This window comes from Triticum urartu, chromosome 5A (genome assembly GCF_056163025.1).
Source record: "Triticum urartu cultivar PI428250 chromosome 5A, HENAU_Tu73, whole genome shotgun sequence".
NCBI classification, from domain to species: domain Eukaryota; kingdom Viridiplantae; phylum Streptophyta; class Magnoliopsida; order Poales; family Poaceae; genus Triticum; species Triticum urartu.
In genome coordinates, this window is record NC_141877.1 from 16,351,614 (window position 1) to 16,379,264 (window position 27,651).

Genomic DNA, 27,651 nt, shown 5'->3' on the forward strand with positions numbered 1-27,651 from the left:
TTCGACCATAACGTCTCATCTCAGTATATATTATCAGGTATATAAACTTATATGGTAATATCGAGATGTCTTCAGGATCCGACAGCCATTGGCTATGTAGTTATTTAAGTCTATGGGTTCCTCTGTTCATAGGTGCAGCTTGCATATGGAACCTAACGGTACAGCTTGCCAAAAACATGGAGCACAGCAACGACAGCAACAAACCCTATGCTCATGATCAGAACAGCATTTGGGGACATCTTGCGCCCAGCAGCCTCATCGGTGTAGAACTGAAGCATTGTACTGGCGCCACCGCCACCTCCAGCAGCAGCACCGCTGGTGGTTCTACGTCTGCGCAAGCTTGCAGCAGCTGCTGCGCTCCCTCTTGCAGGTGCATCACCATTAATCACCATCTTGTTCTTATCTATCTGCATGAAAGTACGAGTCAAAAGGCTTGTAACACTAGTATCATAAATGACCAAAACATAAAGAGAGTTATGAAGCAGCATGACCCAACCTGAATCTACGAAACCAAACTCGGAATCTATGGATACAAAACCAAAGACATCACATGTCTAGAAAGAAAGTCAGTCGAACGACACACAACGCTATGTTATACCATTATACACACTTTTTTGCGGACATACGGAAGTCAAAAGGCAGCAGAGTCATAAGCAGTACAATGCTTCAGCTCAGAGTCATAAGCAGAGTATATTAATCAGAGAAAATAAAACCTCTTGACTGTCCAAGTTAATTGTACAAAACAATAACGAAAGGTTAAGAACTTCAAGGGTGCCTTGGATCTCAGCAGGTAATGTTTTCTTCAGTACTTGAGAAGTTCAAGATAGATAACGCAGTTAACAATCACATCATTGATCCATGACTTGGAGCAACGAAAAGCAACAAACAAACAAATAACCAAATTACGATACAAGAAAGAAGGCACGAGCATCTCAGACTACGTAGTCCCCAATGTTTTTCTTCACTGTCGAAAGTCAAAATTCAAAGTGCAAGGATGAGTAAAAGTGGATGTAACATCACGGATGCTCTCGAGAACAAACAAATCAAAACGGCACAAGCAAAATCTCGCAGCTACAAACCAATAGACAATAGACATTTCTCGCAATATCTCTCTTTTCTTTATATGAGCAGTCTCTCTCAATGTCTCTCTCTATTCCGTGAAGCAGAGAGACAAACAGCAGTTGCAATATCCAGAGAAGAAAACGCAGCAGTCAGCATCAGCGCCTCTCTATCTATCTATCTCCCAGCCGTGGCCCTCCCTTTCTTAATCAGCAATCAGCATTCAGAACAAGATTCACATGCAGCAGACCTATAAACATGTGTATTAGCAACTCTTGTATGTGTCGCACAACAAGGCAGCAGGAAAATCGCAGCAGCAGCACGCACAAAGAATAAATCGTATGTATCAGCAGCACATATCGGCTCCTCCCCCCACCACCCCCCACCCCGAGATCCCGTCCTGCCTCGAGCGCAGCCGTTTCCTCTGCACCTCGCCGCCCAGCTCCAGCGTCGGGTCTCCGCGGAACGAGCTCCGTCGACAGCGTCCAACACCACGGCGCCATCCATTTCCCCGCCTCGGTCCAGAGCTCCGTGGATCCACCGCCCCGCCCCCCCCCCCCCCCCCCCCCCCCCCCCCCCAGGGTAACGCTATATATCTCACTGTTGATCGATCTGAGAAAGAAATCGGGGGAAGGGAACGAACCTGTAACGCTTCGGCGACGGCGGCGGCGGGAAGGCGTCCTCCGGCGACCGGCGAAGAGATCGGGGAGGAAATAGGGCAACTGCTGGAGAGCGTTAGCGCGTGGTGATGGGCTTAGGCCGTTATACACACTGAACAGAAGAAAAAAACATCACCTCAAGTATGACAAGGACGGCTCAAAAAAAAGTATGACAAGGAAAGGATAAGGACGGTGAGCAGATCGGTCGTAGGCAAAAGGATAATCATATCCGAAACTCAGTTTGTAGGAGGAGAAAACGCCACATCGAGAGACAAAGTAAGAAGCACGGAAACGAGCACCAACACCACCGACAACGCTTGAAGAACCCCTTCCAGCGTAGGGAAGCAAGGGGTGCATGTTGTATGAGGTAGCAACCTTGAAGGAAAACGCAGCACGAGAAAGAAAAGGACATGTGAAGGGAGACAGAATAAGAGTAATAACACAACACATACAAACAAGGTGATAAATGGATCTAATGGTTTCTAAACCATCTCTGATGTCTCTATTGCCTCTGTGATGGACTAGGTGTCTTGAATATTGCCTTTGGGAGATCATCAATCGGTGAAAAATGGACGTAATGGTCAACTCTCGTTGAAAGGCTGACATGGCCAACCTTTGGCATGAATCAGACACATTTTATAGGCAGTTGACTATTTTTGATGTTTTCATGGTCAAATCCATGTATACTCCTTACTAATGCATGATGTGCAACCTTTTCACCACAAATGTATTTGTAAAATGTAAGACCCTTTCAAAATTAAAATCTTCACGTGATATTTAGATTGGAAGGTCATCTTGGTGAAAAATAATTTGGAAAAACTTTTCGCAAAGATGCAGTAAATGTTGCTTTTGTGTAACAAAGAGGCGATTCAAGGAAGTGGCAATTTGATGCTCGAGCTCAGCTGCACCAGTTATCTCAATCGTTGGCCGAGGCGTTGGAATGGTGAAAAGTGTGTCAGGCGCGTCAGGCTTGTTTAGCTGGAAAAAAGGAATACAGCTGCTATACGGTCATCTACAGTGCTGGGCCTGGGCCTTGTTGACATGGATTTTGACCAATATAAATAAAATGCATAAACCACATAAAATATAAACACAAAACGGCAAAATCCGTTTTACAATGAAAAAAGAATTAATTATAATCAACCGCTTGAATTGATGACTAAAAAATTCGGCATATGATTTATTTTCAAGTGTAGATTATGCACGCATTAAACCGACAATTATAAAATATGACGAAAGAAATAAACAGCCATCAAGTTTTTTTCCCTATAGAAAAATGGAGGACACGTTGTTTATATGTATGCGCACTGACGCTGACAAAAAAAAATGGGGACGCACGGTTCGTATGTACACGCACCGTCATGGACGAATAATGATATCAAATTTCACCGTCAAAAACAACGTCAATATTGTCGAAGCATCGTGCAGTATGTTCCTCCATCAAATATCACTGCATATCAACCAAATGTATACAAAATATACTCAAAGAAAATATTAGTATCTATTAAATTTAGCTGGCACGTGCATGCTTGCATATGTGCTAATGCATGCAGGCTAAGCCAGCGTACATGCATGGCATATGTATGTATCATGGCCCCGTATGGCCCCACAGTAGCTAGCTTCTTCCAGAGTCATGCGTACATATATTTGGCCCTAAGTCAAGAATTAGAGCAAAAGCCCACACATTGACAGAACGTGGCCTAATTAAGCCCATACTGATGGGACGTTGCCGGTTCATTAGCGATTAAACAAATAAAAAGAAAAAGGGAGCAGCCCCGCTCCCATGCATGATCTCACAGGATCTCACGATCCAGGACGTGGGTGGGCGTGCGCCCGTGTGGCTGGAGCCTGGCGATGCGTTCCTCCGCTCCATACAAATACATGGCCGCTTGGCTGCTCTCCGGTCATTCAATCCATTCGTCTTTCCCATCTGCTGCTAAAAACACATACATACAAACTTACAAAGAAAAGAAGAGAAAGAGGCAGGCGTGCTGCATCCTGTTGGTTTGAAGGTGAGATTCAATGGCTCTCATCTAGCCCCTGGTTTGGCCATTGTGGTACAAGTCAGGAGCTTTCTTCTCCTTCTTTTAAATTTCTAGCCCTTGGTTTGGTCATCATTGTACAAATTAAGGAGCATGTTTCATCTCCCTAAAATTCTTGCCATTGGTTCGGCCGCTATGGTACAAATCAAGGAACGTGTTTCATCTTCAAAACAAAATCTCGCCCTTAGTCCGGCCATTGCGGTAGAGACTAAGGGCATGGTTTAATCTTTCAAAATTTTGTCTTTGGTTTGGCCATTTTGGTACAGACTAAAGAGTGTGTTCCATCCATCTCAAATTTTTGTCCTTGATTCGGCTATCGCGGTACAAACCAAGGAGCATGTTATATCTATCCCAAACTTCCGCCTTCGGCTCGGCCATCGCGGTACGAGTCAAGGAGCATGCATGGTTCTTGTAAGCACGGTTCCTTTAAATGTTGCGTGCGCTTTGTCTTATTGATCTCCGTCTTGGTTCGGTCCCTTTAGCGATACAAGCCAAGATGAGCGCCTCGTTCCTTGGTTTGGTCTCTATACATGGATACAAATCAAGAGAGTGTCATAGATGCGAAAACCTCATAAAAATTTGACTTAATTTGGTCATCATAAAAAAGGATATGACTAAGTTGGAATGAAATTACGAACGCATTAAACTAAACTCATGATAATCTCTTGTTTGGTTGCGCTACGGGCATTATGTGTCACGCTAGCTGCAATACAAACAAGAGCATAAAAATATATTTCCTCACTTGGTTACGCTGCACGCAGGCATTATCTTAATGCCACGTGGTGTTAGTAGTAATACGAGCAGGGCAAGACTTAATTAAAAAATGTGTTCACGATACACATCTAGAAACCAAATCATGCAAGATGAATGATAAAACATGTTGCATCGTAAAAAAACCAATCTTACTTGGTTGCGCTACACGTAGGCATTATCATAATGCTACACGGTGTTAGTAGTAATAGAAGTAAGAGAAAACTAAACAGAATATTCAGGCCACATATTTGGTCCAAAGTCAAATAAAATATGGCATGAAATGGTCCAATGCTATAAGAGCCTAAACTATTAGCATCGTCATAAATGAATATCACAAACTCACTTTACTTGGGTTATGCTACACACTAGCGTCAATGATGTGACACTATGTGGAGTTAGTACTAATACCATGTAAGGTACAAACATAAATAAAAATGATAAATGTCAGATGACTCATGCAACACCATAATTGCTCCACAAACCTTTGCTTGGTTATGCTGCACGCGGGCATTATCTTAGTGCCACGCTGTGTTAATAGTAATACAAGTAAAGCAGAACTTAATAAAAATAAGTTCACTCCACATCCACATATGCATACAAAATTCATGCAAAATACATGATAAGGCATATTTCATGTAGCCCACATAGGCTTTAAACAAATAAAAAAATATCATAAACAAACTCCATTCGGGTCAAGTTATACGTGTGTGTCATATCATTGCACCGCGTGGTTAGTTTTGATACCGTGTGAAGTCAAAGTCAACAAAATATGGCACATATCATATGCACTATAAAAAGCATCAAAATTGTGTCAGAAAACTTCAGTCCATTACGCTACACACGGGCACCATATCAGTGTCGCCCGGTGATAGTAATAATGTGATGATGCAAAACTTATTAAAATTGGCATGTCACATGTATCCATGCCACCAAAACCAAAGATGTCATATAAAATTCCCAAAGAAAAATATATACATATACTATATGCCAAATGTAGGACAAAACAATGCTTAGCCAGAATCAACCTACATTCCGCATATAAATGAGGTTGAACACACACGAATGGTTGCATGCTAGGAGATATATATTCCCAAACATCACACATAAAATCATAGAGGAGTACTTGCATGGAACCAAACTTCAAGCTCACCAAGCAGGAGTTCGTCGTCGGCCGCGAAGAGGAGTTCCCTTGTAGTATATTGTGATAGGAATGCGATGCCATCTTATGTAATAGAAATGTTGGAATTCTTAATCAGGGGTTTTCTATTCGGAAATGTAATTAACAGAATTTTTATGTAAATGTAAGAGTTCTGGAAATAAAGTACCTGCAATGTTTGATCTTATTTTTATTTTATGCATTTAAATTTCACTCTGTATCAATGACGTGGACGCGTGTTCTCACGCCCGCCATTTTCCCGTCATCAGGCCTGTTTGTAGAGGGCGCGAGCTGAGTTCGTCATGGTGGAGTTCTGAGCTAGGGATAGGACAACGACCGCGAAAGTAGTGATCCATGGCTCAGTTCAGAATGTTCGAATCAATTCACTGCTCGTGTCGCCTAGCTCCTGCTCAGAAACAAATTTTGAAATCGAAAAACATCCAAGTCTAGAGGAGAACATCTAAGTCCAGAGAAAGGAAAATTGCCGTCTTCATCAATTCGCTGCTCGTCATCGCTGCTCTTGTTCTGCTCCAAACGACTCCGGCGTGGCAGCGCCCTCTAGCGCACGACGCACTCCCGGAGGCGCCCTTCACTGCGGCTCCTGCGGGCAGCATCAGCTGCAATGGCGTGGCGACAACCTCAACAGTTCTTGCCTCCGACCCCAGCGCGTCAAGCCATTGACAGCGAGGACGAGGCTGCGCGGTGGCGACAAGGCGCGCTTACGACCTGCATGTGTGCAGCTGGACGGCTACACAGCGGTGTGGCGACGCCGACGCGCGGGCGTCGAAACGCAACAACTGGCGCCGAGCGCGCGGCTACGCAGTGTCTGCGGCTCCGTCGGCAACGACCACGGCCACACACGGCACGCGCGGCTCCGGCCATCGTCTCAGTTTCCTGGGCGCGGCAAAGAGGCGCACGTCCTTACTAGCGGGCACGCGTCCCGACTGATACGCGACGTCCACTCCGGCGTAACGTCGACCTCCATCCGGCCCAGAAAAGTGTCTGGTCCGTCGACCTAACTCATGTACCGAGACGTCCCTCCAGTTGGGAGGCGAGTTAATGCGACCTGTCATGTCCTCCAATACTGAGAGCATACGTGAGAGAAATACGATAAGAAATACTGGAAACGCTCAGATCCCAATGTGAACAGATGGTTGGGATATCAGGTGCATCTAAGCACGGGCTCAGAAACAAATTTTCGGCGATTCAATATCTATTCCTTCAATGCCTCCTTACCAAGCTATTATTGTGACTTGTCCATATAGCCTTTAATCTACGGACAAGGATTTTTGACACATGATGGCAAGCGAGGATGTTATCTGGGCAGCCCATTCATGCTATGAGATTAGAAATTAATATAGTGATTGAATGAATACTTGAATGATACGCCAGGTCAATTCGACAAATATGACGTACAGAGGTTGGTGGCTAACCATCTTAAATGGAGTTAGATACACGTTTATAAACATGCAAAATACGGTTCTACTAGTTGTTTTATTGTGTTAGGCCATTTAAAAACGCTGGCCGGCTGCGTTTAAACATTTCTGTGTCGAACAGGTACGCCTTTAATGGCACTTAGCAAGTGTGGGCCTGCCGTTTCTGTGCTGGTTTGTTTTGCCAAGTTCATTTTGCATGTCTATAATTGAGGTGTACCGCTCTATTAGTTCATCAGGTATTACCTCATGGATGATTGGGTATCTTCCCAGAGATAAATGTAAACTACATGCGTTGTTGTAATAACAAAAATAACATGAATGTTACGCAAAGCAACTCTTTGTCTTGAAATTGGACATGATGGATTAATTAGTGCAGACAACAGTAATACCCCTAGTACAACCTTCTTCAACCTGCCTGCTGGGAGAAGACAGAACAAGATGATCATGTCATCAAACTACAGCGACAGCAGAAGGTTAGCTATCCATTAATTTTGCTACTGTAGCAAAATCTTTCCTACACTAAAATACCTCACTTTCCAACTTCAACCAGGCTGGATGGAGAGAGATGGTGGTGCAGGCTTCAAATGCAGTTAACGTTCCCAACCTGTGCCTAGTAAATGAGGTTTGCTCCTAGTAAATGAGTTGGATCATGTTTGTCAAGCATGTGGCCCCTTATGCATTGATTGTTTTGTGGAATACAGATCCAATACTGCAAGGAGGAATATTCAATATACGTGATATGCACTGCTTATGGTATGAATACGATACAAATCTGAGAGAAATGGATGGTGAGATAAAGACCTCGCGTGGCGCCATGTTCACCTATGCATTTTCGTTAATCTACCTCCATATTCACTAGTAGTATGAATATGTTCGGAAACTGGTTAGTTGGGGTGCATTCCAAATTGAAGCATCAAATTCGTGTGGGAATTTGTGCTTTACTTTGGGCCATCTTGAACTCACATAATGATTGTATTTTCAATAAAATGGAGGCTCCAAACTTTTTTCAGGCAATCTTCAAAGCCGCCAACTTGATTCATATGTGTTTGTTACTTTGCAAGGAGGAGGAGCGGGCGCTGATGTCCATTGGGTGCAACCAATGATAGATGGTCGCTCAGGATCTGCTCAACCAATTTTGTTGGTGGCCTAGTAGGATTTGTGATGCATGAAGCTCATTATAAGCTCATTTTACTTCATCTTTTCCATTGCCCTTGGGGCACCCATGTGACATTTTATCTATTGAACTTTATTGGACACAAATGGTGAGTTTTGAAATCATTAATAAAATGTTGTGCACATCACTTGATGCAGAAGCCAAGGGTGTTTCTTTTTTTTGGAAAAATAAAACATCAACGTACACATAACGAGTCTTTTAAGCACATGCAACTCTTCAGAATTCATGGTTTACTAGAAGGGTTGGGAGCGCTTTGCTGCGCCGTTGGTGTTGTTGGGTTTCTTAAAAAGTACTCACTTTGTTTCAAAATATAAGGTGTATTACTTTTTTGAAAAGTCAAACCTTTTAAATTTCATCAAATTTTTGTAGAGAAATATATCAAATCCATAATGTCAAATCGGTATGATTAGATTCATCATGAAATGAATATTCATACTTCTTTTTTGTTTAACATTGTGGATGTCGATATTTTTTTGCTCTGAACTTGGTCCAAGTTTTAGAAATCTGACTTTCCGATAAACTCATACCCCTTACATTTTGAAACTAATGGAATATTTAGTTTGCGGGGTGGGGAGATGTTGGAGTGTGTTTTATTTTTATTTATAATGTGGTCATTTGGTGAGCCTTTCGTGGTGTGATTCCGTGTTATCTGCTAACCAACCTATATTTATGTGGGGAAATTTCTGTGTCTGTGACTGCATGTACTATAGTGGCGCTACAGTATCACATGGGTGACAATTCTTTTTTCTAAATGGTGGGAGGGTTCGCAGGATTGGTATGTTTTTATAAGCCGGTTGCTGCTGATTCATTTGAAAAATCGTTGGCCCGGTCAATCATAAACCAAATCCAAACTAGAATACCCAATTAAGTAAAAGAGTTTATTATTAGGGAACATAGTGAATTAAAAGAATTGAATGAGGGAGCTCATTGAGAAATTATTGACTTGGTCAAAATCGAATGGCCCAATTCTAAATTGAAGACCTCAATTAATTGTGAGGTATTGGAAATTAGGAAGCATAATATATAGTATAAAATAATTGAATGAGAGAGCTTTGAGAAATTTATCGACCCGGTCAAAATAGGGTGACCTAATTTCAATTGAAGACCTCAATTGATTGTGGACTCTTTAAAACTTGCGAGCATAGTGTTATAGAGGATATGAAGATAGTCCATTTGCGGAGGAAATTGTTAGAACCGTGTTTGAAATGTATGTGGACATGTGTTCGGCATTAGTGTCCGTGAACTGGTCCCCTGTCCACAGATGGATACCGGAGCCAATTTGTGGGTCAACCTTAGAGATGCCCTAAGTACATACATATATATTTTGTCTGTATGACTGCATGACTACATAGTGTTTCTAATATGTGAACAGCGCAGCATATAGAGGCATGTGGTTGCATCGACTAAGGATTTGAACTGCATAACCTTTCTTGTAGGAACAATATGTCCTCATCTCTTGTTTCTTTTCCAATATTCCAGAGTTCTCGACTGATTGATTTGGCATTTGTGAGTCACGCGCCCCCAATATTCCAGCTGGACATCATGGGCTTCTCACTTTTCCTCATGCAATTGACACTGGACTGCTCATTTCGTGAATTTTTCACTATTTTGTATTCTGTTCTTGCAGGAGGAAACAGAACATGCAAATAGAATGATTACATGATTTTGCAGTGTGTACCCACATAATACAAGAGAGGATAAAACGGTTCTTGCATGACTTGATCAACACTTATCAGACTCTTACCTAACAAAACTACATATAGCCCTATATATAGCCTTCTGCCTTAGGAATCAGGATGTTGAAGATCCAATGTTGTAGCGTTAGTATGCTTCTTCTATTTTACTGTACAGTCCATGCGATACTCTGAAATGAAATATTGGAGGAAAACAAAATACAATAGTATTTCCTTATAATACACTCCTACATTACCAAAAAATTCAGAATCGTCAACCCCAGTCCGACCGCAGCCATATTCCTGTCTGCAATGGCGCTCGCCACCAACCACGTCACCACCGCAGCTTTAGATGTTGTATCCGGTAGCGTTGCCTCACAGCCCCGCCATGCCCTGTCCTTCCTCCTGCTCAAGTGCCACACAATCTGCGTCATCCGTGCCACGGAGCATTTGAAGAACCCGGCCACTGCGTCGGCCCGTCTCGGCTTTCCAGCAGATTGCAGGGAGTCCAGAGCAGCCTTTAGAAGATGCCACTACATGCCCGGCTTTTTCTAGAGGGAAGCAAGAAGATGACAACATCCATGTCACCTCGTTGTGTCCTACTTCAGATGTCCACACTCCCTAATTCCTGTCATCCTGGTTGGGAGAATGCTTGCCGGTTCACAAAGCCGAAAACGAAGCATTGGAGTAGTTGGGACAACATCAACACAGCTCTGCATCCAACATCAACAGGGCACTTCATGTCCTGCTCTGAAGTGCTAGTTTTAGTGCTTCTGGTCTTGTAAGGAATTGCTTCGCTCCCCTAAGTATCGTAGTGCAGGGCAAAGTTTGGGCTCCTTTTTACCATTTTTAGCTGGATTGTATATGAAACTGGGATATTCAAATGTTGGGTTTTCCACACCTGTTTCCCAAAGGGGAAAAAATGATTCGGATCACGGAGTGGAACCTCAATTTCACTGGAAAGAACTAACATTGGACCACACGCTTATGCATGATTCCTGCATCTCTTCTTCGTTAAGAAACAAAGCAGTGGCATGCTACAATCATTATAGGCATTCAGGAATTCGACTGAGAGAGCCAACTGAGTGTTGCTATGCTTTTCGAAAGTAGTAAAAATCTGCTATTGCCCCCACAAAAAATAAAATTAAATCCGCTGTCACATCTCATCTCTGTAGTAAAAAACAGATGTTACATTTCATCTGTTTCAATCTCTGAGATGTGTCAGCCTATTAGACCTTGTACAATGCAAGATGCTTATTAAATAAACCAAGTTTTTCTTAGGTACTGGTACTTATTTCTACGGGAGGAGTGCTTAATTAAGTATCTATCCTCTACAAATAAGCACCGAAACTTAGAGAAAGTTTATTTCTCTAAGTACAAGGTCTTAGCACAACATATAATGTAATTAACAAAGGCCAACAACAGTAGTCATACGTCACACCCACGCCCACCAGGTGTATGTGTTGTGTGCGTGGGTGAACCGTTGGGTTTCTTTTGCTACCTCTCGATGTCCTTGCGGGTTCCAGCCGTACCAAATGTTGAAAACAGTTTCCTGAAAAATAAAAATGAAGAAATGTTGAAAACTTTTGGCCAACTAAGTCAGAATTCATGAGCCCTTAATTCACTGATTATTTGTAAGAATCCATGAGAGTAATATGTGGACACTTTGGGAACCCAAACATAAAAAATGTCATTTCTCCAAGGAATTAACATGAAAATTACAAAATACTGTGTACAATTATTTCTCTTTCTTGGCATTTGAAACTCATACAACTAAGAGTTCCAGGAAGATGATTCTTCCATTGTAATAGTAAGGCTATATTTTAAAATTTACTTGAAACCCCAGAATCATGGAGATTTGCAAGCGCAGATAACAATTCAAGCAATCTTGCTATCTTGTGATAACTAAGCTGGTTCTCTACAATTATAACCAAATTTCCTCGTGCGCTTCCTATGTGCCAGAGGCGTGCACACATGCGGTGGGGTTATGAGTGCCCCACGCCGTAATGGTGCCTCCGTGGTTTGGATGATCTCAAGGAGAGATAACTTGATGTAATTTATGGAAAATAGAAATGGAGGCTAACACTAGTACTTCATGATTAAAAGGATATGACATGAGCCACATTTTCTATGGACCTATATATCTCCTTATAAGCTAAGAACGAAACATTGTAAATTAGATGAACTTCTCTTAGGTGATCATCCTTAGATTCGTTTTTTTTTCTAATCTGTCTAGTTTCTTGAACTTTAAGTTTGACTGGTAGAACACCCGTGCGTTGCTTTTTTTAAAAAAAGGAGGATGACCCCGGCTTCTGCATCTGGGCGATGCATACGGCCACTTTATTAATTATTCTCACAAGACCTTACAAAGTAATACCACAATAAGACTAAAGCCGCCATCTAAGTAACAAACTATCGCTACACCTATCCAGTTGATGAAGGGGCGCAGATAGCCTGGGCCTAATACCACACAGACATTGCAGCCAAACCTAACATCTAAGACCTGAGGACCCATCCAGGACGCCTGCCGGGCATGGGTCTCGCCGGTCCGGCGTGCTCTCAGAGGTCGCCGCCGCCAACTGCCACCGCTCCATCTTCAGAACTATACTGATGCATCAACCTTGCTGGGTTTGGCTATCGTCGACGCCACCACGGCGCCCAACGGCACCTCCTCCCTGCGCGCAAACAGTTGTGCACGTCGCGGTCGCCACTGATACTCCTCAGCACCATGCTGTCAAGTACCACCAGCCGACATAGCTTGAAGTTTTTGAAAGATCGGTCGCGCGTAGCACCTGCCGACCAGACATGACAAAGCGTAGCACCTGTCGGTCAGGCATGACTTGACATCTCCACTGAAGCTCCGTGCAAGACGAAGCCGCTCCACCTCCTGCCTCTAACTTCCAGCGCTGCCCCACAAACGATGCTCCCAAGAGAGAAACGACACCGCAGTGCCGCCATCATCCGATCTGGAACACCAGATCCTAGGGTTTACCCCAGAGCAGCACGAGTGGGTCGACAGTAGTTACACGACGATGCCTCCATCAAGGTAACGGCGTAGAACGCCGCCATCGCCTGCCAACGGCTCGGTTTTCACCAGCAACCATGTCTCCCCAACTCGCAGCCGGGACTAGATGATGGATCTCGAGATCCGATCACCAAGCCTCTGGCCGGCCATCTCTGACGAAGAAGATGACCACCACCGTTGGCCAGCAAGACGACGCGAGATGAAGTAGGGCGCTGCCAGCGTGCGTCCTGGCTAGCACCACCGGCGCTCGGCCCGTCCTGGACCACGCCTCATGGCCGAGGGCAACGGCAAGCGCTGCCATGACGAGGACGCAGACCGGAAGCCCAGATCCGGCCCACCCGCGCGCCGCCACATGGCCACCACCAATCGCCGTTCAGGGGCAGCTCTGCCGCCGTGAGGGACGCCGCCCCACAGGCAGCAGGCGCCAGCCACCGGTGGAACACCGCCGCGCGCCACGGGCCGCCGTGAGATCGCCACCGGCCGCCGCGAGATCTGCGCGAGAACGACGAGGACGCCCCGCCGCCACCTTCCCTAGGGACCACGCGGGCTTCGTCGGTGTCCCCTCCGGCGGCGGCGAAGCGGGGGAGGAGCAGGGAGGGGCGTCTGGCGGCGCGGTTAGGTTTTTGCGGGGTAGGAGCGGGACTCGTGAGGCTCCGTGCGTTGCTACGGGCAGAAGACGAATACCCATGCGTTGTCATGAAAAAATATGGACATATTGATCAAATTATTCTTTTAAATTCAAAAATACAAGTTAAGCATGGTGGCATCCGGTATTCATCATAGAACAACAAATACAAACTCTCTTTCACTTTTTTCCAGCTCGTCAATCTTCATGTCTCCTTAACCAGCCAAATCGCTCGCCACTCAAGAACTTATGACTTGATATATATCGTCTCTGATTAAATAATATTAGTATCACTCAACTTCACGCATCCATGTGTGCCACTATTACAAGGTACACAAAGCTTAACAATTCCTTAGACTTGTAACGCGCCTCTTATTTCAGCAATAATAGCATCATCAATGCAACCTTATATAGGAAAGGTTTCATTTATCTTGAATCAAGATTTTTTTTACAACGCCATGAACCTGGTGTTAGTACAAGACTCTAGATACCCAATGCAATGAATAAAATCCAAGATATCCCTTTTTTAGAGTGAAAGATCTCATGAAGATCAAGTAGGCACCTCTCTTCAGTTCATATGTGTTTATCACGGCATGTGGTTTCTAGAAAAATCTCTCAATGTGCTTCTCAATATCGCAGGCTTGGTAATTAAGTACAGTTGTAATAGCTATATGTACCTGGTTGCACACGAAGTACAACTCATGTTCAAATTTTTTCTAGATCTAATGCTTCTGAACCTGGGGATATGTATACAGTTAGTAGCTTTCTTACCAACGCAATGGTCATGGTCGTGGTCACGGCAGCAGGCGTCGAGGTCTTCCCGGCGCCACCGCTCTCCTTCCACATTCAGAGACAGTGCGGCAGCGACGGACCTGTCACCGGCCTTTAGGTCCGCCAGCTATCACGCCGGTCATGGTGGCCAACCTCGACACAGGCTTCGTCTTCTTCGGTTGTGTAATGGTGGATGCCTCGCTCTCCCTCGGAAACACCATGATGGCCACTGTTGATCCTGCCCTGCCCGCCAGCATGGTCGCCATCGCAGGCATCACCTTCCCGTCCAGCCCGCGCTCGCCGGCTGCCTCTCCCGCGACCCGCTACACAACTACATGGCTCCTGCTTCCATGGAAACGCAATGTAATTTGTATTCACCAAGAAGCAACAGAAGAAATATCACTACATTAAATCCTAGTATGATGAACCATTTAAGCCGGAATACATACAGAGCAACACATAGATTAAAGTTAAATCTAGCAATATGGTAGTACACCTTGGCACCGGGTAAACCCCAGATTAAACAATGTGGTAGATAGTTGTTTACCTGAATGCTGACAGAAGTATACCAAGTAACAAAGCTAGTTACTGGCAAAGCTCAATGCCTCCAAACCAAAGTTGAACTCCTAACAGGAAATGTCAACGAGTCAAGCTAGCTGAGGCCAAACTTTGGAACCTCAAAAATTGGAAGGGAAGACGAAATTAGGAAAGGCAAGAGAAAGAAACTAACATGGGATAAAATTACCTCATTGCTCCAAACATATACAGTACTGCTAAGAAATTTCCTTATTAGTTATTTTGTAGAATTAGCCCACTGATGAGATAAGATACTAAATATAGTTATTTCTTACAACAATCTCTGGAAAATTAGTATTACACCAAATGTTGCCAAGAAACATATACACCGGGACAAGAAGTGCTTCTGTTTCAGAGAACTAACTGAACAAAGAGACTTCAATTAATAAAGTAGCACATAGTCCGTGATGTAATGTAATTCGTAGCAGCACATGTCCTTTGATGCTATTTTCATCAAGAAAGTGGTAAAAGAGCAGCGCATGATTTCAATTCTTACCACATGGACACGAATTACCTGAAGCCTACCAATCAAGTTGAGTACGGAATGTAGTAAGAGAACTACTGTGTGAGCTAAGGAAGCAGCATCGAGGACAAAACACAAGGAAATATGTTTGTCACTTGTCAGTACATTCCCCTAATCTCACCAATTATACACTACATGTGCATACACTTCTATTTATGCGTCTTAAGTTATGTTTGATAGCTCAATTGATCCTGAATTAAACCAAATAGAATGTCAACTCTTTTGGAAAGGTAGACAACCATATAAATACATGATGTTTAAATACATTTGAAAGCCATAACTTAAGTTCGCAGAAGCTATAGAAAAAGTGATCTATAGTTTCCTTGTGCTCTAGATTGTAGGTTTATCTTAGGTGCAAGATGAGAAATTTTATTTCTTTGAAGAATATAAAGATAGAAAAGAAGAAATCAGTTGCTGCCTGCCTGACTTAGGTTTGCAACATACAAATAGATATACAGACCATGAATGTACTATAACTTTAGAAGAATATACATTAATCTTCCATATTGCAGGGAGAACAAATCTGGAGCACAAAGTAGAGAGAAACACTTGCAACATATGTGCAGGATATAAGACTACATATAACTGTGCAGCACACGGAGATAGGATGGTGCACCATGGGCTGCAAAAAGCGAGAAGAGTGACTTGGGAATGTTTCGGTGGTTCTGGCGAGGGGGTGCATGAAGGGTCGCTAAGAAGATCCCATTAATTAATCCATTATTTGTAGTAGCAACCCATAAATGTGCTGATGTATTTCCATTGATTTGATGTAAAACGATAAAAGAAAACTAGGGCCACACACTTGTGCCACCTTTTGGCTCTACCTATTAGAGAAATACAAGATGACACATATTTTTAAACTTAACTATTATCAGACCAACAAAGAAAAACCAAAGTAATTTACTACTCCTCCGTCCCAAAATAAGAGTCGGCGATTTATCAGCGAAATTTTTCATGTTATAGAGTACTATAGTTTAGCACATTTTCTTTCACAAGTATAGCGGTTGAATAATGCCCAACAATCTGAAATCATTCACTTACAAAGAAAGAGGGAAGACATAATATGGGCTTGTTAGCTCATCCATACACAGTTGAATCAGTGATGAAGTGGATTGTCAAAAAGAACATAGGGGAAACCATCATATCCACGTGTGGCATACTCAGCTCCACCCTTTCTCATCACTATCTTTGTTCATGTTATGTACTGGTTAGTTTTCTCAGAATCGGCCGGGGCAGGTGAAGCTCTGTTCAACTCCTGCTCAAGAAAGAACCTTTGTGAGGCCAAATAACCAAAAATTCTTGTTTACACAAACATGAAAATGATGAACTATGCAATAATTTCTTAGTGATCATGCAATAAGCTGGCCCTTCCAAAACTTTCAGAAGGCTGCGGTAGATTTGGCTCACACATACATAAAACAATATGTATATAATGATTTTACCTCATAATGGATGTTTTTAGAAACTCATAATATATATTTGATAGCTCCACTCCAAAAGTATGAAATTCCTCACGTTGAATATATATAAACAGAAGGTGACATAAGTATCTCTTTTGGAAATACCAACGAAAAGAGGAAAGGTTATGTCAGCGACCAATTGGAATTGTCGAAAGTTCAGCACATCAGTCTCTGAGCAAATGTACATGCAAAGCAATTCTTTCTTGGAGTGAACTCTGAACTCTTATGTGCCACATGTAAATAAAACATCAAATTATAGTGCAGAAACATGGTGTATACATGTGTGGTTGGTGACCCTATAAGAATCACCAGAAAGAGATCAAGTTAACAGAACTTCTTTTTTGTAAGGGCCTGAGAGGTTATATAATGAACAGAAGATTCATGGAAAGGCATCATGTACATGATACATGTAGCTAGAGAATCACAGTGCCCTCAATCAAAAAGCTAAATGTCAGTGAAACATATTACCTAAAGTGTTTTATGTTCTCCCCATTAGTGATCGCACTGAATCAAAAAGCATAATGTCAGACAAACAGATTAGCTGGAGTGAAGGCATCGGGCAAACAGATTATCTGAATAAAAAGCTCACCAAAAAAGGAATCAAACAGATTGAGTACTTTGCATGGTATACATACTTGTCCCACCATGCATATACCCCACGCGTGGTGGTGGTATCAACAGCGTAATGAGCTAATGCTGCCCTTGTGTCGCCGTCGATAGAAAGGCTGTCATCGTCGACGCCGCGCGCCTCCGAACTGAGGATCCATTTGGCATGGAGGAGACACGATCAGATTGACACGTCCATCCCCAAACAACGAGCCCAGGCATGATAAAGACTATTATGACTGGGAGTTGCATATCTCCACTTTGTGTCTGCAACCCTACCTGCTACAACTCCAAATCAGGGGAGCATCGCTTCGTTCCCGGCGAGACTGTCTATGCAGGTGCCGCAGCCGTCGGCGACGCCCTACCACAAAAGATCGTCTCCGAGTCCCAAGTTGTCGCACCCAACCCCAAGGACTTGCAGCACAATAGCATGCAACATACGTGGCGGCGAGATGGCATGCTTCGACGACAGCGGGTCCTCGGCCGCGGCAGGGTGCCCCTTTGGTAGTGACGCAGCGCCGTCGGTGGTGGGCATCCTGATGTCATCATGGAGGCACGATCAGATTGACCTCTCGTGCAGAAGGCTGCCGTCCTCGTTGCCACACACGGAGGCTGCCTCCTCACTGGATCAGGTCGGAGTGGCGTCCTGAGAGAGAAGACGCACACGGTGCCCGCCCCCTCGATCTACCTCTCTCGGCACGGCCCATCTCAACGAGATGTGGTCATGCCGGATCTGGCCGCCGCCCCGCTGACTTGCTCAATCGATCTGGGGCCTTCCCACTTTAAGAAAAAAAGGTGAGTGGAGGGCGTCACCGGCGGGGGAGAGGGAGGCTCTGCGTGGGGGAGAGGGAAGAGGGCGGCTGTGCACGGGCGTTCGAGGGGGCCTCATTCGCCTGATTTTTCTTCGTTACGAGCGAGGGGGCCTTTTCGCCTGTTTTTTTTTTCATTTTGTGCAAGTGGGAGCCTTTTTGTCTGGTTTTCTTCTCGTTACGTGAGAGGGAGCATGGTTTCATTGTTTCTTCGGTGGTGGGAGGAGTGACGAAAAAAACCAGACGAAGGTGGGAGGTTGAGACGAAAAAAAAACCGGACGGAGCGGAGACTACCAAGTCGTCCCTTAGGCCTTGTACAATGCAAGGTGTTTAGGGGAGGTGCTTAGAGAAATAAATCAGTCTTTAATTAAGCACCGGTGCTTATTTGTACGGGATAGACGCTTAACTAGGCATCTCTCCTATAGAAATAGGCACTGGTGCTTCAGAAAAATCTGGTTTATTTTTCTAACCACCTCCCTAGCATTGTACAAGGCCTTAGGAGTAGAGATACTAGCAGTCCGCTCACCCAATTGGAGGAAAAAAGAAAGGAGAATTAGATCTTCCAAGCCGGCTTGTTCAAAGGAAACATAGATATGGCTACTTCTTGGCGATGTCTAGGTGGATCGTTAGTGAGTAGCGGGTGCATAGTAATCGGTGATTGATTGTCTTGCCGAGGCAGGACAATGTAGGTGGGTTTCTTGTACTATTTTCTTCTTTATTGTCTAATACATTGATACACATGCTATGTGTATTCTAGAAAGAAAAAAGATATATGGCTACAATTGTGACTCTCCAATAAAACCTCTTTTCCTAGGATGGTATGAATGCAAACATGAGAACGTGACAAGTAACACCAATTATGAATTATGCTCATCTTTTGGTTTCCTCCAATGTTTCATACTATTCGGTAGATTGATTACACATTTTTGAAACACAAGTCTTGAACAGGGCCTGAGTGAGAGTATTTATACAATGAACATTCATGAACCTCTCACCCTTCACACAATTGGGATCCAACTACTTATTTCATGATGTTTTCACCTCTTTTCTGTTCATTTGTTTTGTAAGAAGAACTACAACATAAACAAAGAACGGTCACATGCTTTCAGTGTCTACTCACATAATGGAAGATGCTACAACAGTTCCCGGATGACTTGGCCAACACTTATCGCATGCTTGGATGTCAAAGGCTATATATGTAGTCACACAGCTGCTCATCTGCTTTAGGAATTAGGATGATAAAGGTCCAGTGTTCATGAGTCTAGATACCTTTTCTTTCATATTACTTTCAGTCTAGGGAATACTCTGAAATATTGGAAGAAAACAAAAGTTGAGCAATTACTATACTACTACGAGCCATTTCTACATGGACCTTCACTCCACAATTAGACAACAGTTTTGTACAATTATTATTCTTCCACTGCAGAAGCAGAACTTGAAGAGTTTCCTGGATGCCTAGCGTCATGGGAGAAACTCGCAGGGGGCCTTGTATACAATGAGCTTGTGCGATGCCGTTATAGGTTTGTTAAGTCTGTTAGAATATGGCGGACCATCAAAAATAGTATGAGTTATATATATAGCAGTGTAATCCATTTAACTTTTCTCAAGGTACAAGGCAACAAAAATAGAGTATTTGTGATGTTGTGATATCTCTTACTGGAAATTGAAACACACGTTTCTAAATGAATTTTCATCCATTGGAAATTTCGATATTTTATTTTCTTATATAATCTGGTGTATTGGCTGCTAGGAACACATGCAACGTGCATATTCAGCCTGCATACAAACAGTTGCGGTTCCCTCTGCACAGCTGCACATAAGCAGAGCTCGGTGGAAAAGGATGGAGGACTCCCAACATCCCAATCCAGCGCAACTCTGCCGACGTCGATAAGGGGAAATAGCCAGCAGCTCCTTCGCAAACACAGAAGGCGATCTCCATGATGATCCACCATGATGGTCATGGCCGAAACTCATGGCCATCCCATGACCATTTGATTGTGAAATCTCCAAGCGTGCCGGCCTCATGACCCCGATTGACGATGATGTCGACAACCAATATACATGGGGTTTGAAAGAAGTTTGCAATGCATATTTACATGATAATAAGGACGAGACATTGAGACACATGAAAATGGGTCTATGATCGATTTCGATGCTAGTAAATACGATATATACATATATTAATTCATATATCATCTCAAAATTGCATCATTTACCTAAAAAATTGAATTGCCCCCTATGAAGAGGTAATCTATGGTAGTCTGCTGCCATAGGGAGTGTATGTAATATATGGCATCGTATGTCTGAAGAGTTGAAGTGCTGCCTAGGTTGCATATGTAGAAAATATCTTTCCTTATGGTGAGTAGTGCTCATCTGTCCTTTGTTTTCCTCCAATGTTCCATACTACTATGCGGAATAATTTGACATTGCGAAGCACAAACCTTGAATAAGGCCTGAATGAGAGTATTTATACAATGGACATCAATGAAGTCCTTCATATTCTTCATGCGATTGACATCCAACTGCTCATTTCATGAAGTTTTTGCCTTCTTTTTCTCTACTTTTTTTTTCACATGATAGAACAGAAGACCAAACGGTTCTTGAATGACTTGCTCAACACTTGTCACATGCTTATCAAACGAAAGCTATATGTGTAGCCCACCTATACAGCTATACTGCCTGCCAAGCATAATTTTTCTGCAACCAGAACATTTCCTTCAGACTCAGGAACTAATATGTAAAACTATAGCAATGGCTTGTATGCAACATATTAGAAACAAATCGCTCGGGAAGATTAATAACTGTAAAAAAGAACGAGTGACCAGCCAAGCACTTCTTGCAAGGAATCGACCATGACGACTCATCTCAGAATATATTATCAGGTATATAAACTAAAATTATAATATGGAAATGTCTTAGGGATCCGATAGTCATTTGCTGTGCAGTTATTCAAGTCTATGGGTTCCTCTGTTCATAGGTGCACCTTGCATATGGAACCTGACATTAAACTACTCATCGCACGAAGTTTTTTCATTAACTTTTCTTCTCTTCCTGGAAGGCCTCCTTTGGTTTAGAGGAAAAAATTCTTTAGAACCCTTTGTTTTGTAGGAATGGAATCCTATTCCTATGGAGGAATTATTCCTATCCTCCACATTTCATAGAAAAATAAACATTATCCTTAACTCAATGGAAAAAATCCTATGATATGAATCAAAGGGCATCTCTCTTTCTATTTCTACTCATAGAATTTGCGTTACATATCATCCTATTTCCTATGACTTTTCTATTCCTATGATTTTCTCTACCATATGAACCAAAAAAGACCTAAGAGGAGACAAAGCACGGAAATACAATGGTCACATGAGTTTGCGCCGCATACTTGCATGATAAAATAGAGACTATAAAAAGGGACGGGAACTTGGTGCTCTCAGGTACCCGCGCACCCTACATGCGCAAAAAAAAGTAATTCAAAAAATTCCAAATCTTGTTTGGAATCAAAGATGATTAGGTATTGTACTCATATAAAAAGTTTGGACAAGAGATGATTCATATTAACTTCAGGGCAAAAAAGACAAGTTTGTGACGACAATATAGCGTGTATAGTACTTGTATATAGTGTTTTTTTTTTGCCAAATCTTCGACCCAGGATGCAACTGAAGTCATTTTTTGACGAATCTTTTTATACGACTACAATACTTGATCATATTTGATACCAAAAAAGATTTGGAGTTTTTTGAAATTTTTTTGAATTACTATTTTTTTTGCATATATGGTGCGCTGGAACCTAGGTTCTCCTTCATATTTTCCCTATAAAACGCTTCTTGAATGACTTGATCAACACACTTATTGCATTCCTCACTAGAAAAAAAACAACACACTTATTGCATGCCTTGCTAACAATGTTGCATCGTTAATGCCATATACACAACTAACCCTATATATATATATATATATATATATATATATATATATATATATATATATATATATATATATATATATATATATCCAGCTGCCTTAGAATTTGGCTGTCAAAGGTCCAATGCCGTATCGTTAGTATGTTTCCTTCTGTTTTAGTGTCCAGCCAATGGGACACTCTCAAATGAAGGGGTCTCTCGTGCTCATGTGATTGACATTAAACTATACTCATCGCACGAAGTTTTTTCATTAACTTCTCTTCTCTTCCTGTAAGAGGAGACAAAACACGGAAATATAATGGTCACATGAGTTTGCACCGCATACTTGCATGATAAAATGGAGGCTATAAAGTGGGACGGGAACTTGGTGCTCTCGGGTACCCGCGCACCCTATATGCGCAAAAAAATTAGTAATTCAAAAAAAGTTCAAAAAATTCCTAATCGTGTTTGGAATCAAAGATGATTAGGTATTGTACTCATATAAAAAGTTTGGACAAGAAATGATTCATATTGACTTCAGGGCAAAAACGACGATTTTATGACGACAATATAGCGTGTATAGTACTTCTGTATTTTTTTGCCAAATCTTCGACCCAGGATGCAACGGAAGTCATTTTCTGACGAATATTTTTATACGACTACAATACTTGATCATGTTTGATACCAAAAAAAAATTGTAATTTTTTGAATTACTTTTTTTGCATATAGGGTGCGTTGGAACCCAGGTTCTCCTTCGTATTTTCCCTATAAAACGCTTCTTGAACGACTTGATCAACACACTTATTGCATTGATGCTAAAAAAACACACTTATTGCATTCCCCGCCAAAAAAAACACACTTATTGCATGCCTTGCTAACAATGTTGCATCGTTAATGCCATATACACAACTAACCCTATATATATATATATATATATATATATATATATATATATATATATATATATATATATATATCCAGCTGCCTTAGAATTTGGGTGTCAAAGGTCCAATGCCGTATCGTTAGTATGTTTCCTTCTGTTTTAGTGTCCGGCCAATGGGATACTCTCAAATGAAATATTGGAGGAAAACAAAATATAATGGTCTTTCCTGATACACTCCTGCATTACCAAAAACCCTAGATTCATCAACCCCACCCCGATCGCAGCCGTATTCCTGCTCGCAATGGAGGTTGCTATCAACCAGTTCGCCGTTGTAGCGGCGACCACTGTATTCAGCAGCACCGTCTCGCAGCTCCGCCGCACCCCTGCCTTCCTTCCGCCAAAGCGCCACACAATCTACACAAGGCATGTTGCACGGCATTGGAAGAATCTCGCCTCTTCCCTGACCAGTGAGCACATTCTCACCGATCGACTTCGCCGGAGAGGCACGACACCCGGAGGAGCGTCTAGCACACACCACTATGGGGCGGGCCTTCCTGGAGATTGGCAAGGAGACGACAACATCTGTGACAACTTGTGCGTCCTCCTTCAAATCCGATGTCCTCCGTCCTCACTATCTGTGGCTAAATGCCCGTCGTGCAGGTTGGCAGAATGCTCGCTGATTCGTAAAGCCATGATAAATTGGTTCATAGGATATGATTATCGTAGGAATAGGAATTTTGTAGGAAATGAGATGCATGTATCTCAAATCATATGAGTAGGAATAGGAAACGAGATGTCATTTGGTTGACACCAAAGGAATTTTTCCATTGAGTCTAGGCTCATTTTTATTTTCCTATAAAATGTGGAGGATAGGAATCAATCCTATATAGGAATAGGAATCTATTCCTATAAACCAAAGGGTTTTAAAGGAAAAAATCCTATAAGAATCCTATCATGTAAAATTCCTGTGAAATTCCTCCAAACCAAAAAAGGCCTAAAGTCTGACCGAATCAATAAAATTCCACATTCCAACTTCCAAGAGTGGATCAATAAATTATGAGGCCTGAACTAGCTAAAGTAACTAAAGTCTGCACTGGTTTATCAAAAGGAAAACAGCCAGAGAATAAATTAGATAGAGAAAAACTACATGTGCGCTCCGAGCGACCGGGCCTCCTGGGCAGTAGGGGACCTCCCCAAAATGGAAAATTGAGCGGTTCCGGCTTGTACCGGCAGATCTAGAGCCCCTCGTTGCGATCAGAAGATTAGTACAATACTGTACAGTATAAAAAGATAAGCATTCTGTTTCGGATATACATAGCTATACAACCTGCAAACAGGATACATGGGTCCCATCAATGTCGTCTTTTGGTCAGATGACACATTGTCTTACATGCATGTGCTACCCATTCTCCCTCTTCTCTCTCCCAAACTAATCCATTCATTTATTTCCCCTTTGCTAACTTAAAATCATTCATATCTCTTAAATCAAACTTTTGATTTCAAAACTTTTTATATATTTGAACTCATGTGGCAAAAACCATTAAAACAAAACAAATCTGAAAAAGATAAAGAACAAACCCTAAACACAAAACTGGAAGAAAAGGGGAAAACCCTCCGAGTAGTAGACTGCTGCGACCGAAAAAGAACGAGCAGTGGATGCGTGCACGTGGGCCGGTCCACCTCACTCCGCCAGCGAAGCCACACTGTGGGCCTCTGGCATCCACTGGGACGTATCCCTAGCCTCCTAGGCCTGCCTAGTACACACCCGCACCATCTAAAGAATGTCGCTCAATGGGCCGGCCACCAAGCGCCCTTCGTTTAGTCCCACCTCGCCTGGGAACGGGGAGAGAGCAGGGAGCTCGGCTACATAAGAGTGTGGGGGTGCTGACAGTGAAAGGCACGCAGCTGCGTGGTGAGCACAAAGCGAACTATTCTTTCGCCTTTTACTAAAGAATACCGTGTGCACGCCACATTAAGCAGCATACCTTAATTTTTAAAGGGTTGTCTTCTCCCTGTGAGAAGGCCCCAACAATACTGAATTTGAAAATTTTGTGGTATTTTGACAAAATGCCAACGGTCCCGCTTGGAATCGGAGTAAGATTTTACATCTGGATTTACTTTACAGACTGGTAAATTTACAACAGTCATAATTTCTAAGTTAGAAGCCACAAACTTGATTTTTATCATCTGTTAACCACTCCAGTGACAAGGGCTAGGGACTGGATGGACTAGTTACAAATCACAATTCAGAGATTTGCCAAGCATAGTTTTTACGCAAGCAGAGCATTTGATTCAGACTCGGGAACTAATCCATACACCTACAGCAATGGCTTGTATGCAACATATTTGAAACAAAGCACGGACCCAGGAAGATTAACTGTAATAAAGAACAACTGACAAGCCAAAGCACCTTCTTGCAAGGATTCGACCATAACGTCTCATCTCAGTATATATATCATCAGGTATATAAACTTATATGCTAATATGAGGATGCGACAATCATTTGCTATGCAGTTATTTAAGTCTACGGGTTCCTCTGTTCATAGGTGCAGCTTGCATATGGAACCTAACGGTACAGCTTGCCGAAAACATGGAGCACAGCAACGACAGCAACAAACCCTATGCTCATGATCAGAACAGCATTTGGGGACATCTTGCGCCCAGCAGCCTCATCGGTGTAGAACTGAAGCATTGTACTGGCGCCACCGCCACCTCCAGCAGCAGCACCGCTGGTGGTTCTACGTCTGCGCAAGCTTGCAGCAGCTGCTGCACTCCCTCTTGCAGGTGCATCACCATAAATCACCATCTTGTTCTTACCTATCTGCATGGAAGTACCAGTTCTGATCAGAAGGTTTGTAACACTAGTATCTTAAATGACCAGAACATAAAGAGTATTATGAATGACCCAACCTGAATCTACGAAACCAAACTCGGAACCTATGGATACGAAACCAAACATGGATTCTATGGATGAACATGTGATCGAACATCACATGACTAGAAAGAAAGACGGACGGACCGACACGCAACTGTACATTATTAACATATTATTATATAACTTACTTTTTTGCAAACATACGGAAGTCAAAAGCCAGCAAAGTATACTACTCACAGATTAAAAAAGACCACTTGACTGTCAAAGTTAATCAGACAAAACAATAAGGAAAGGTTAAGAACTTCAGGGGTGCCTTGGATCTCAGCAGATAATGTTTTTCTTCAGTACTTGAGAAGTTCAAGATAGATAACGCAGTTAACAATCACATCATCGATCCATGACTTGAGCAACAGAAAGCCATAAACAAACAAGCAAACAACCAAATTAAAATAAAAGAAAGAAGATGGGAGCATCTCAGACTACATAGTCCCCAATGTTTTTCTTCACTGTCAAAAGTCAAAACTCAAAGTGCAAGGATGAGTAAAAGTGGATGTAACATCACGGATGCTCTCGAGAACAAACAAATCAAAACGGCACAAGCAAAATCTCACAGCTACAAACCAATAGACAATATACATTTCTCCCAATCTCTCTCTTTCTTTATATGAGAAATATCTCTCTATTTCTTGAAGCAGAAACACAAACAAGGGTTGCAATATCCGGAGAAGAAAAAACAGCAGTCAGCATCAGCACCTCTCTCTCTCTCTCTCTCTCTCTCTCTCTCTCTCTCTCTCTCAGCCGTGGCCTCTCTTTTCTCAATCAGCAATCAGAACAAAATTCACATGAAGCAAACCTATAAGCATCTGCATCAGAAACTCTTGTATGTGTAGCACAACAAAGCAGCAGGAAATCGCAGCAGAAGCACACACACGGGGCTAAAATCGCGTCACATATAGCATCAGCGGCAGGCGCGCGCACACACACATCGGCATCTCTCTTGCTGAAGACGCCACTGCCACAGCTCCTCCCCCTCCCCTGATCCCGTCCTGCCCCGAGCGCCGCCGTTCCCTCCGCACCTCGCCGCCCCGGTCAAGCGCCGGGTCTCCGCGGATCGAGCTCCGTCGACAGCGTCCAACAACACGTCGGCATCCATTTCCCCGCCCCAGCCCCGTTGACCCACCGCCCGCCCCCCAAGGTAACGCTATCTCTCTGCTGCTCGATCTGAGAAAGAAATCGGGGGAAGGGAACGAACCTGTGAAACTGCAGCGACGGCGGCGGCGGGAAGGCGGCGTCCGGCGACCGGGGAAGAGATCCGGGAGGAAATAGGGCAACTGCTAGAGAGACCGTTTTTTTTTTTCGTTCTCTCCCCTAGAAATAGGGCCTGTCGGGAACGCGGGTGATGGGCCTGGTAGCCGGGCTCATGCTGGATCTGCATAGGACAATCAGGCCCTTTTTCTTTCTAAGACGGGTAATTAAGGGCAACTCTTTACCTCAAAAAATAATAATAAGGGCAACTCTAACGGATCGATGCATTTCGTCCGCCTGTTTCCGTTTGATTCTGTACGGACAAAAAAGACACGGCCTAACGTGTCGAGGCAAATGGACAAATACTTGTTTTCTGGTTCGCTTCGACCCATTTCTGATCCAAAT

The 27,651-nt window shown here is 43.0% G+C and overlaps 2 protein-coding genes and 5 non-coding genes across 8 annotated transcripts; 1 reads left to right on the top strand and 6 right to left on the bottom strand.

Moving 5' to 3' along the window:
* LOC147967506 (protein transport protein Sec61 subunit beta-like) lies at positions 1-27,373 on the bottom strand. 2 transcript variants are annotated; one of them, XM_087525323.1, is made up of 2 exons: positions 27,254-27,373; positions 1-407 (listed from the first exon to the last, which is right to left on the bottom strand). In XM_087525323.1, the coding sequence occupies exon 2, from the start codon at positions 390-392 to the stop codon at positions 153-155; it is 240 nt and encodes a 79-aa protein (XP_087381449.1). In that variant the 5' UTR covers positions 393-407; positions 27,254-27,373; the 3' UTR covers positions 1-152. The 2 variants fall into 2 exon arrangements, with proteins under 2 accessions (XP_087381449.1, XP_087381448.1); XM_087525322.1 differs by lacking the exon at positions 27,254-27,373 and adding an exon at positions 1,703-1,860.
* Positions 776-861, bottom strand: LOC125511886 (small nucleolar RNA snoR27). Its single transcript, XR_007285157.1, has one exon. It is a non-coding gene; the product is annotated as a small nucleolar RNA snoR27 (small nucleolar RNA).
* LOC125511884 (small nucleolar RNA snoR26) lies at positions 926-1,029 on the bottom strand. The gene has a single exon (XR_007285155.2). It is a non-coding gene; the product is annotated as a small nucleolar RNA snoR26 (small nucleolar RNA).
* On the top strand, positions 25,030-25,150 carry LOC125511698 (U5 spliceosomal RNA). Its single transcript, XR_015606839.1, has one exon. It is a non-coding gene; the product is annotated as a U5 spliceosomal RNA (small nuclear RNA).
* On the bottom strand, positions 25,521-27,382 carry LOC125506971 (protein transport protein Sec61 subunit beta). The gene is made up of 2 exons (XM_087525321.1): positions 27,254-27,382; positions 25,521-25,947 (listed from the first exon to the last, which is right to left on the bottom strand). The coding sequence occupies exon 2, from the start codon at positions 25,930-25,932 to the stop codon at positions 25,693-25,695; it is 240 nt and encodes a 79-aa protein (XP_087381447.1). The 5' UTR covers positions 25,933-25,947; positions 27,254-27,382; the 3' UTR covers positions 25,521-25,692.
* On the bottom strand, positions 26,315-26,401 carry LOC125511885 (small nucleolar RNA snoR27). Its single transcript, XR_007285156.1, has one exon. It is a non-coding gene; the product is annotated as a small nucleolar RNA snoR27 (small nucleolar RNA).
* Positions 26,469-26,572, bottom strand: LOC125511883 (small nucleolar RNA snoR26). The gene has a single exon (XR_007285154.1). It is a non-coding gene; the product is annotated as a small nucleolar RNA snoR26 (small nucleolar RNA).
* Positions 27,383-27,651: the final 269 nt, after the last annotated feature.

Excerpts from the sequence above, each read along its gene's own strand:
- LOC147967506 (XM_087525323.1), bottom strand. The coding sequence starts at position 392 with ATGGTGATTAATGGTGATGCACCTGCAAGAGGGAGCGCAGCAGCTGCT.
- LOC125506971 (XM_087525321.1), bottom strand. The coding sequence starts at position 25,932 with ATGGTGATTTATGGTGATGCACCTGCAAGAGGGAGTGCAGCAGCTGCT.